The 12,592-nt window shown below is 27.1% G+C and overlaps 1 protein-coding gene across 1 annotated transcript; it reads left to right on the forward strand.

Moving 5' to 3' along the window:
* Positions 1-2,648: 2,648 nt before the first annotated feature.
* Positions 2,649-10,749, forward strand: LOC107443050 (Orosomucoid 1-like). The gene is made up of 3 exons (XM_043044919.1): positions 2,649-2,862; positions 5,006-5,157; positions 6,622-10,749. Exons 1-3 carry the CDS (start codon positions 2,689-2,691, stop codon positions 6,755-6,757), a joined length of 462 nt encoding a protein of 153 aa, XP_042900853.1. The 5' UTR covers positions 2,649-2,688; the 3' UTR covers positions 6,758-10,749.
* Positions 10,750-12,592: the final 1,843 nt, after the last annotated feature.

Consider the following 12,592-nt stretch of genomic DNA (forward strand, 5'->3'; position numbering starts at 1 on the left):
TTTAATACAGTATAATAATGACTTGCGATTTTCAAACTATGTGTTTTATTAATAGTTCTTTTTTATGTCTTTTGTTTATGACTATTTCATCATCAATCTAAGTAATTTTAATTTTTTTTTTTTTTGCAGTTTTTGCTAAGGTTTGAGAGTTGGGAATTGCACATTTTCATCAATTGAATTTCGTATATTTAACTGAACCTAAAATTAAAAATATACTGAACTGAACAACTGATTGTTGAATCTTATTTTGAGCTATGATGTGTTTCTTTTATTTTTAAATCATTTTAGTCCCCATAAAAATCCTTTACATAAAATTTCTTACTCAAAACTTAACTTGTATTTACATTGCTCAGAAAAGTCTTTATATATTTCTTTATAATTTCATTCCTGGACATTACAATTTATTTATATTTAAATGAACTTTATTGTGTCACATGATATGATAAAAAACCATTTATATTTTTTTTAAATAAATCCATTTCTTGATTTTAAAATTTTTTTTTTTTTTAAATTATCAGTTTGATATTTTTTAGTTTTTAACAATATTTTTTAGTAATATTTAATAGAAATTAATATCATGCAAATATATAACTAAGATGACTGATAAAAGAATTTTGTTTAAAATGCTGATTTTTATTTTAAAATTATCATAATTGCTGGTAATAAGTCTAAATGCTTAAGCATGTAAACTTTCATTGCTCTACAAATATCCCTTCATTCAAAAAGGTAAAGCTAACGTAAAAGGTGAAAGGACTAGAGTTTTTTTAATTTCTTAAAAGTCATTAAAAAATTCTTGGTTTCTGGATATTGCTTTTTAGTTTTTACATAAATATGGATATATTTAATACAGGATATATTTAATAGCTTAGAAATCAATACTACTATTTGTCTCACAGTAAACTGATTTTAAAGACATGGTTCCCAGTAGAGCAGCAATGTAGAGCATCACTTGAGCAGGTGAAGGACCGCTTTGATCAGCCTATAAAGGGACTGAGTCTGTGGGGTAATGGTCCTCGTTAAACTGTTCTACCATACAGTGCTTGACTTGGCGCCTCTTTGCAAAGAATCAATCACAGCTTATCCTTTGGGATGTTTCCCAGGCCACCTTCAATAGCCCATTGTGCAGCTCTATTGCTACCTAACCAAAGCATCACTACCAATATTATTATTTACACTAGATTGCTATTATAAATTTGTTTAAAAATTGTTTTAATATTTGATATTTCTTTTAAAAAAGATTTCTTTCACATGGGTTGGAGGAAATCTTCTTCCTATCTACTAATTTAATACCCCCTGCATTGTATTATCATTAACTGTGCATCTGAAAGTGATTGTAAAGTTTATTTTATTAGAAAATTGAAGTTAGTTTTTTTTTTTTTTTTTTTTAATTGCTTATGACTGAAAATATTTTTGAGAATTATACTTGTTTTTTTATCTTTCAGAATCTGTAAAAATGATGCTTGGAGGGACACACAGTGAGGTAAACCCCAATAGTTTGTGGTTGAATAGTCGTGGCATGTGGTTGTCTTATCTCATAGGTGTACTTTTTCTTCATCTTATCTTACTTAGCTTCCCTTTTCTCAGTGTAGCTTGGGTTTGGACACTGACAAATGTCTTTCATAATGGTGTAAGTTTACTTTATACTCAGAAAATTTTTCTGAAAATTGTAAAAATAAATTTCATAGCAGCACAATTACTAGCCTTTTTATGTGGTTCAGTTATTAGTACTAATTATAATGTCTGATTGTTTAAATTTTTCTCTTCTAAGCCATTATTTTTTAGGCAGTTCTGTATTAAGTTTTTGTAGTATTTTATAATTTCTAAAAAAAAAAGGGAGAATATTGAAAAAATTAAATTTTTGTTAGCTGCAGTTTCTACGTATGCTTTTTATGTTTTCATATCTGTATTTTTTTCAATATTTTTTTTTAAAAAATGATTATTTTTTTATCAATATGCTTCACCCTTAAATTCATGTTTTCCATTAACGCTATCAGTCTCCGTTTCTGACATGAAGAATTATATAGGAAATTTTGCTATGTCTTTGAGGCAGCAACACTGGGATTTACAAATTGAGAACAAACTGCATACTATTAAATCCATGCCAGAGCCTTGACCTATATTGCAATTGCATGGAACAGATGTCAAGCTCACCCGCCTACGTATCGGACATACTCGGCTGACTCATTGCTGTTTGGAGAACCGCCTCCTTGATGCGATACTTGTAACGTTTTACTTTCAATTCATCATATTTTAATCACTTGCCAACATCGCTTAACCTTTCTTGGAAGCACTATTTTATGTATAACAGATGTGTTAGATAAAAATCACCATCCTAACATCTTTGCATTTTTATGCGCTATTGGAATTTTAAGTTGTATACAATTGTTTTATACTTTTTACTATTTTAGTAAATTTACCATGAAATTTTATTGATTTTAATGTATGTAACTTTACAAGATTGTTTTTGAATTTCCACTATATTATCTGATTTTGTACATGTGCTTTACTTAGCCTTTTAATTTGTTTTTAAAACCGTGTGTTTAGCGCAGTATATCCTTTTTTGGGCCTTGTGCCACTAAACCCTACATTCAATTNCTTTTTTTTTTTTTTTTTTTTTTTTTAATTGCTTATGACTGAAAATATTTTTGAGAATTATACTTGTTTTTTTATCTTTCAGAATCTGTAAAAATGATGCTTGGAGGGACACACAGTGAGGTAAACCCCAATAGTTTGTGGTTGAATAGTCGTGGCATGTGGTTGTCTTATCTCATAGGTGTACTTTTTCTTCATCTTATCTTACTTAGCTTCCCTTTTCTCAGTGTAGCTTGGGTTTGGACACTGACAAATGTCTTTCATAATGGTGTAAGTTTACTTTATACTCAGAAAATTTTTCTGAAAATTGTAAAAATAAATTTCATAGCAGCACAATTACTAGTCTTTTTATGTGGTTCAGTTATTACTACTAATTATAATGTTCGATTGTTTAAATTTTTCTCTTTTAAGCCATTATTTTTTAGACAGTTTTGGTATTAAGTTTTTGTAGTATTTTATAATTTCTAAAAAAAAGGGAGAATGTTGAAAAAATTAAATTTTTGTTAGCTACAGTTTCTACGTATGCTTTTTATGTTTTAATATCTATATTTTTTCAATATTTTTTTTAAAAAAATAATTATTTTTTTGTGCATATGCTTCCCCCTTAAATTCATGTTTTCCATTAACGCTATCCGTCTCCATTTCTGACATGGAGGATTATATAGGAAATTTTGCTATGTCTTAGTGGCAGCAACACTGGGATTTACAAATTGAGAACAAACTGCATACTATTAAATCCAATCTAGAGCCTTGACCTGTATTGCAATTGCATGGAACAGATGTCAAGCTACGTATCGGACATACTCGGCTGACTCGTTGCTGTTTGGGGAACCGCCTCCTCGATGCGATACTTTTAACGTTTTACTTTCAATTCATCATATTTTAATCACTTGCCAACATCGCCTTACCTTTTTTGTAAGCACTATTTTATGTATAACAGACGTGTTAGATAAAAATCACCATCCTAACATCTTTGCATTTTTACGCGCTATTGGGATTTTAAGTTGTATACAATTGTTTTATACTTTTTACCATTTTAGTAAATTTACCATGAAATTTTATTGATTTTAATGTATGTAACTTTACATCATTGTTTTAGAATTTCCACTATATTATCTGATTTTGTACTTGTGCTTTACTTAACCTTTTAATTTGTTTTTAAAACCGTGTGTTTAGCGCAGTATATCCTTTTTTGGACCTTGTGCCACTAAACCCTACATTCAATTCAATTCAAGCTCGCCATCCTAATATTTTTGCATTTTTACATGTCAGTATTTTTAACTGCATATAAAAGTTTTAACACTTCTACTGTTTTATACACTTTTGTAAATATCTTACCACCTTCGTACATTTTACTCACTTCGTGTCTGTACGAAGTATATATTATACTGTACTCATACTTTTTATCTGTACTCATACTATTATCTTATTTTATTTAGATCATTTATCTTGTCTCATTCACTTACTACTACTGTTTTATCAGTTATAATTGTGCTGCAATCAAATTTCATATGCACTTATTCTTTTAAACTATTTTACCGTATTGTTTGTCGCACCATGTACTCATTTAGACCTTGTGACACTACACCCTACTTTCAATCAATCAATCATTAAATTCATATTTAGGCTTAATGATGAAAACTACACCTTAACCTTTTAATTTCTGCATATGAGTACTCAATTAATTTAATATTTATTTATTTTTATTTATTATTAAGTTTAAAATGATACTTCGTGGTTGAAGTAATATTAAGAGAAAAAATTGGTAAGAATATATATTTATTACAACTAATAATGCAAACTTATTTATTACCCTTCAAGTTGTCTTAAGTAAGAGTTAATTTTGAATATTTACTTGTAAGTCTTTAATAACAGGTAAATTTTCTACTTGTCAATTGTATTTAATAAGATTATGAAAAGTACACAGATTAAAATAAAGTATCAAACAACACAAATAAAATCTCTTTCCACATACTTTTTGAAGTATGAATGGATGGCTAACCGCGTAAAACAAAATACAGGTGGCGCTAGGCGTTAAAATTCATCGTAAGACTTCCGGGCTACCACTTTCGATTAATTTTTACTCCTAGGTTTGATAAAGCGTGCCATCCAATATTATTATACTTGCATTGTCAACAATATAACGCGTTGTTTCAAGTTAAATTTCAACAAAACAAATAGCAAATTAATTTGGAAGTCTGCAAGCCTGCTATGATGTTATACACAAAATAGAATGGTGATATTTTACACTAATATAGCCAATTTCAACACAGTCAACCATCACTATGTTTACTCAATTATATGTTATTTTAATAAATTGTCCAAAAAATTAATTTTCATCATATTTTTTTTCACTTAATAAAATTTTTCTAAAATTTCAACTTTATCTACTAATTAATTGAAATTTTTTCAGGCAATGTTTGTTATTCTACACATAGTAAAAGGTACACCATGGGAATCTGCTGACCAAGGGAAAGTAAGATATCTCACTCATTGGGAGCAAATAGATAATGGAGAACAATTTACTGCTACAAGGAAGTTCTTAACAGTTGTGCCAATAGTCCTGTAAGTTAAATCATAACTTTTTAGTAAGGTTTCTTAACTAATTCACCTAATCAAAACTTTTTTTGTCACTTTTCACAGTAAAAATGTACTCTCACAAATATTTAAATGTTTGTCAGTGTTCTTCATAAGCATTTTTAGAAGGAAGGTCTGTTACCTTTGATCCCTAAAAATATGCCGTCTTTGTCCTTTTTGTAAAAATAAGCCACCCATCCCTTAAAAACACTGCCTTTTTGTTCACATTCCATTTTTTAAAAAATTAATTCACTCTTTATATTAATAATTACACTCTGGTAAAATTATCTGTGTTTATTGGTTTGATTCTGATTACAATTACAAATATTTACTTTGTTAAGAAAAAATGCACCTTCAAATGTTCATTTTCTCATAATTTTCAGTCTAAATTATAGAAGGAAGCTTTCAAGTTGTTTATCAATCGTTAATTTTTTTTAGTTTACTTTTCTTGAGAAAAAAAAATTACACCCTAAGAAAATCTCTTAGGATCCCCTTAATTGTTTTTATGAAATACAAATTTTTCTTTTTTTCTGATATTGCGGGAGAATTATTTTTTGAAATATACTCTTAAAATTGTATATGAGGGTAATTTAAAAATTTTTGAACGTCAAATTCAGTTGTTACATAATATTAAACATTTTGATAAATTTTTAGGGTGTTGCATGAGTGCCCTTTCAAAACTTATAGTGCCTTTTTTTTTTCAAAGCACCGCCCTGCCTTTTTTAATTCCTAGGACAAACTATGTGTTTATTATTATATTTACTGGCTATTTTATTGTCTGGTTATCATGAGAATTTCTGCAAAAATTAGACTCTTGGGCTGATGGTTATTTATAGTTATAAATCATTCAAACAGAGATATGAAGTTAACTATTTTATAGTTAAGTTTGGAGAGTCTTGTCATTTTTTCAATTTTTATCTAAATGAGTTGTTTTTATTCCTGTTTCCATAGCAGCATTGGAAAAATTGGGAAGAATTCCAGTGATAGCTGGACAATTTTCTGATCATTTATGTTATTTGTATTCTACACATTAGAAGTTCTAGATATTGAAAGATATGTAGATATTATTCTATATATTAGAAGATAAAATGAAAACTTTTAATTTTTTTCTATATACCTGTAAATTTTTTGTTATATTTTGATTGATAATTTTGTAACTATAGCTATTAATCTTGTTATGATATATTGTAGTAATAATTCAGTTAATATCTTGTACAAATAAATAAAAATTTATCTTTACATTAAATATTTATTTTAATTTTTATTACTTGCTTCATTACAACGTAATGTCAACTTCCTGATAATAAATGTTACCTCATGATATTATATTTTGATTTTTGTGACCTGTTCCCAAAAATGGTTGACTTCCCCTAATAATTATAAAAAATTTAAGTATTTTTCTTGTTAAACTTTTAAAATTTTAATTTTGATTGGTATTTTTTTTTCTTCTAGATTTTTCCTCACCAGTTTTTACACCAAGTACGATTCCATGCATTTTTGTGTGAACTTTGTATTTCTAGCTCTGTCTCTAATACCTAAACTCCCTCAATTCCATATGGTTAGGTTATTTGGTATTAACCAATACTAAACTTCATCGTGCCATCTGGTAAGAAAAAATTACTAAAAACTGGGGCAGCTTTTGTGCAAATTATAAAGTTTGTAATTTATATTGAAAACTTCATAATGTATCAAGAAAAAAATTATTTTCTAAAAAATTTTATCACAGTTATTCTTGTAAATATGTAACATAACATTTATATGATTGATTTAGAATTATGATGTTACGTGTAACTTATGTTAATTTGTCTTTGTTGAGAAATTTTTTATACATATATTTAAACACTAAAGAATATTTTCTTAATAAATTACTTTAGATATGTAGGAAAAGCATTAAGTAAGTTCCTTTTTTGTAAGTATAAAAGGATAATTTAGATTTTTTTTTCCCTCTCTGAAATAATATTTAATGCTGTAAATTTTAAAATTAGATTCTGCCAATCCAGCTAATGCTGGTGACTTCATGTACTGTTTATCTTTCTTATTTTTATTTATAAAAACTCTGCAGTTGTATACTTTTCATTCTTATCATTGGACCAAGGGCACAGCCTGGCAATTTTTCAAAAAAATTAAAAAATCCTTTTCTTTGCTAAATGTCTAAATATGAAATTATGAAAACGTAGTTTTAATTACGTTTGATTAATTAGAATTCTTGACATTATACTTAAGGTTAATTATTAATTAAAACTTTGCAACCTTAGGCTGTGTCAGTTCCATAGACATTCCTCTTAGCCTTAAGTTTCTACTTTCTCATATTTTGCAAGAATAATTTTTATTGTGTGTTCTGTATTTTATTATTATTTTAATGTTGCAATACGTATTTTTCTGCGTTTCAATAATTTTCACATGCCTATTTGCAAATTTTTAATTTTATGAACTTAGCAGTTTGAATATATCATAAATGTGTTACTGGAGGTTGATATGTTTCCATCACATTATTCCTATTAAGAAATTCACTTAAAGTCAAAGTTTTAAATTATTTTCTAAGTCAGCCATGAAAGTACTTTTCAATAAATATAATTATTATATTGTTCTTATACCATCTAAAACAAGGGATTTATTTATAAATCAAGATTATAAACAACTTGTTAAAATATGTTTGTTTATCAAATTTGGGACTTGAACAAACCTTGCCCTTTCCAAAAGTGTAAATAAAATTTTTTTAACTTATATGTGAATGTTTTTCCGTCATTCATTATCAGTGGGCTGATTTTGGAAACAATGATATTTACTAACTTAGATGTTTGTAGGAGATTTTCACTATACTAAATGTACTTTGTGTATACAAATGGTTGATTAGATTTTTCTAATAGTCAGTACATTATCAATTTTGGCAAGATGATCAATGATGTAAAATTACGTAATATAGATGACATTAATATTAAAGAAATTTTAAAACATATTTGCTTCATTTTTGTGCATAGTTTTGGCCAACTGGGATTTAAAAAGTGAATTGTTTTGGTTATGTTTCAGTTGATTTTCATTATAAACCAGACCAGTTTTATCTCTATTTATCATTGAAATTTAATTAAGTCTACACTTTATATTACTATAATGGCAAATACATCAAAATCTTATTTGCTATTCCATGTACACAATATTATTTTAAAGCATGTTATAGTATTCAAATTTTGTTTCCCCCCCCCAAAAAAAAATTTAAAAACAAGAGAGTACTTTGATAGAAAAGAAGTCATTTGATTGCTTTTTAAATTAAATTTTAAAGCCATTATTCTAATTGATGTTATCATAAATTTTTGTGCTTATTATTTATTTATACACATTTTTAAAAAAAAATTTGTGACTTTAAAGTTTTTAAACTTAGGTATCTTAAAATTTCAAGTTATAAGTTACTATTTGTGATATTTTTATACGCATATTTTAAGGACTCAGATAGCTGTAAAATTTGTTTTGATTCCGTTGACTAGATGTTGAACATTGAAGTTTTTTATTAAAGTAAGCATACTTATTTCTCTTTGTAAAAGTCAATTTGCAAATTTAAATTCGTGAAGTCATCGACAAATTATAATTTGTAAGGACCAGAATTTTTATTTTTTTAAATTTATTCTGAGGACAGAATTATTTTTTCTCAAAACACATAGTTCGGAATGAATACCAAGGATCTGAAACTTTAATTTTTATTTAAAAATCTTCCCCTGTACTTTATCTACTGTTGTTTTTCTGAAAACCTTTATTTCTCATTCTCAGCAGTATAAGTTAAATATAAAAACTTGTATAGTTAGTTCCTCAATAATTATTACAAGCTTTGAAGAGATTAATACCCAAAAAACACTCTTTCTTTTTACTAGAATGTCAAATATTTACAACAAAAATAAAAAAATTATATGCCTATATAATAGAACATCAGCGCAAAAACTAATTTTTTTTTTTTTTTACTGCAGCTAATACATATATTAATTTTTCTTGTAATATGAAATAAATTATACAAATCAAGGTGTTAATATTAAGTTTTGTTACAAATTTTCAATTTACTTTCTGTTAAAAGAAATTACTCTTGTGCAATTTTTACACTGTTTACCGACATTATTTTAGAAACTTCGTTGAAAATGTTAAATGTGGAGCTGGTATGAGCTTGAACTGATAGGATAGGATTTTGTTCCAAAATACTTAGTTCTTTTTTAGAATTTTCATTATTTGATAAGTATCAAAATGTAGACTCTTCTAAAGACAAAGTGACAAAGAAATTAACTACAGTGCAATTATACATTTTAGATAGTGCAGTATACATTTTTAAAACCATTACCCAGTGATTCATATTTAATTTTCTTCATCATTCATACATAAAATCAAGATTAGCAAGTTTTTTAAAATACATTGTAAAAACAATTTAAACCATTCTATTGTAAGTTAGTTTTCTCCTGATAAAGTTCCAAAACAATTGTTTTTACAGTAAAATAGCAATTTTAAAAATAAGCTACTTTATGAAATTGTATTACCTTATGAGTTTCTAATTTCTTATGCTGTAAAGAGTTTTAAGAAATTATAATCACTTTTCAAGTAAGACCAATTAACATAATTCAACCTTTTAGGATCTGAAGCATAAAAATAATAGTAAACATAAATTTCTCATAAAAGATGAAATCTTTTAATGTGGTACTTTCACGTGGCCTCATTTATGAAAGCTACCGTAACCTGTTGCTAATAAATAGAATTTTGATGTTAGTTATAAAGTAAGTTTATAGATTTAGTGAATTAAGATTTATTATTGAAAGTTTTGTTTTCTCTACTTGTACTATGTATTTTTGACCCTAAATAACTAAACATAAATCAGTGTTACTATATGACTAATAATTTGACTTACACTGTGAATTAAAAATGTGCTCATTTTTTGTCTTTTATGTATTTAAAATAAAGTAGCACAGCTTAAGGGAATGAATCTTAACATTTCATTGAAATATAGATCAATTATAAAATTTAACAATTACAATCTTTGAATATTTTCAAGCATTACTAAATGAAACATCCTGAATTCCCAAATCTAGCATAAGTCTGTAGTGTAAGACAAATATTTAGTTACTTAGGGTTAAACTAAAATGCTTCCTTGGTGTTTACAAACATGGCTGCTATTTATTACTGAAATTTGTATTTTATAGTTATTTTTCTCCTCTATTCATAAAAAAATTCTGGCAGCTTTTCAGATAAACTTGAGACTTACTATTGGTGTGTTTGTTGATGATATTAATGCATTTTTTAATAAATGTCATATTTTGTATGCCCCAAGTTAGAATATCTCTTGAAATTGTATCTGTCAAAAGTGTATTTTGTTGTGTTGTCAGTTTATTAAAGAAATAACATATTTTGTCTTATTGTTGAAATGTACAGATTTATATCAAGACAAAATAAATGCTCAGAACTTATTAAAATGAGCTTGTGATGCCCATGTATATAAATTTATTCGATTTGTATTGTTTATAATAGAATGTAAACATTATAATCACTAATCAAATAGAAAGTTATGTATATCACAATTTGTGTTTTTATTGTTAATTAAATATCTCAATATTTTTCTATTTTTAGTCTTATTATACAAAATATTTTTTTATGATTTCACAGAGTCAATTGATGTTCTCAATTCATTAAGTTAAATGAATGAATTTCATAATTTTTGAAACTAAAGTTCCTTTTAAGTTTTAAAATGACAAAATTTTTCTTTTTTGTTTTTATTCATTTATTTTTTGTACTAACTTTCAACTTCTTAAAATGTTTGTTTGTAACATCCCGATGAATTATTTTATTATTTAAATCTGACAGTTAACGTGGATTTAAAATAGGCTCGCTTATTTTTATTTTGTAAAATATAATCTTGCCAGTTGGAATGTGTGTTTAAGTATTCATTCATCTACTAAATGAAACGGCAGCTAATTATAAGAAAATTATTTTATTCCCATTGACTTAACTCCTTAATTTTACGATTTATTTTCTGCTTAGTCCTCCATTCAGTATCAAAATTCATAAATTATCAGAAGTTCCAAAAATTGAATTCCATAACACTTAAAAATTATTAAGAAGTATTCAGTAAGTTATTTTTATCCTTATACTATTTTTACACTTTTCAAGACCCATTTTTAAGGAACATATTTCTGTCTATTTGAATGTGACTTCATTGATAAAACCATTTACCTCATTTTCTAATCTCACATAACCATGTTATATATTATGTTTAAAGTAAAATATATATTAAAAACAATTCTCTTAGTTGTCACCCATCTAAGAATGAGAGATTCATTTTGCTTATTCACATGAATTGTGAAAGGAGATTATTGTTTTCAATAGCACAACTATTTGTTCGACAATTTCACTTATACTAGGAGGCTTCGCCCCCTGCTCGCCAACCCCCGAAACTGCTTTCACAGTTCATTTCGGATTGCTTCGCAATCCGATGCTCGCTTTACTCGCTCATTGGATACGTTCTTAACGTCTAGCTTTTGTATACTTTTTTGAACACTGAAGTTCCGAAAACTTTTCACTGTAGAAAATTCTAAACCTGTGCATTTCAATATTAATTTGAAATTGCAAACAGTTCACATATTTTTCTTAATCACACTATTCTAAATTTCAGTTGTTGAGAAAAGTAACTGTTGTAAGTTTTGTTTTAAAGTCTTTCCCACCAGAGGGCTAAAACCATGTGTTGTAAAACAATATGAAATAGTACTGAACGCCGGATGTAAAGCATCGGCTTCGATGAAGATAATTTTGTGAGAATTTTTTTGATAATTCGGTGAGAATTCACCCGATTAGACATATGATGCTCACTACGTGCTCTTGCGCGCCGAAGCCTATCAATTAAAACGTATTAGCGTTTTATATAATATAGATTAGCCATATGATGCTCACTACGTGCTCTTGCGCGCCGAAGCCTATCAATTAAAAATGAAAACTGTTGCCAGCGCGAGAAAAGAAATATCATCGGTTTTATTGATACATACGTATTAGCGTTTTATATATATATAAGTATAATATAGATTCACTACCATTGCTGTTTAATCAGAGTTATGGTGACTAAGATAAAAGCAATTTTATTTTTAAATATCATTTAAATTGAAAGAATTTATTTTTAAAACACAAATTCTCTTTTCTTTTGGTTCTATTAGCCAACTAAACTTTTTCTCAAACCCTGAAAAACAACTTATAATTAGTTCTAGATGTTTCTAGTGAAAATTAGTGATTTTGGGCACTTAGCCTACTTATGCATGCACTGATCTTATGGCCCTTAAATATTTTTTAGATCAAATTTCATTTACAGCCTATGATATAATACTCTTTAAATGCTACTCAGTAGTTTTGCGAATAAAATTCTTACAGGTTTGTCTAATGCAGGGGTGACGAACCTTTATGCACCAACGTGCCATTT

Source organism: Parasteatoda tepidariorum, chromosome 10 (assembly GCF_043381705.1).
Source record: "Parasteatoda tepidariorum isolate YZ-2023 chromosome 10, CAS_Ptep_4.0, whole genome shotgun sequence".
NCBI classification, from domain to species: Eukaryota; Metazoa; Arthropoda; class Arachnida; order Araneae; family Theridiidae; genus Parasteatoda; species Parasteatoda tepidariorum.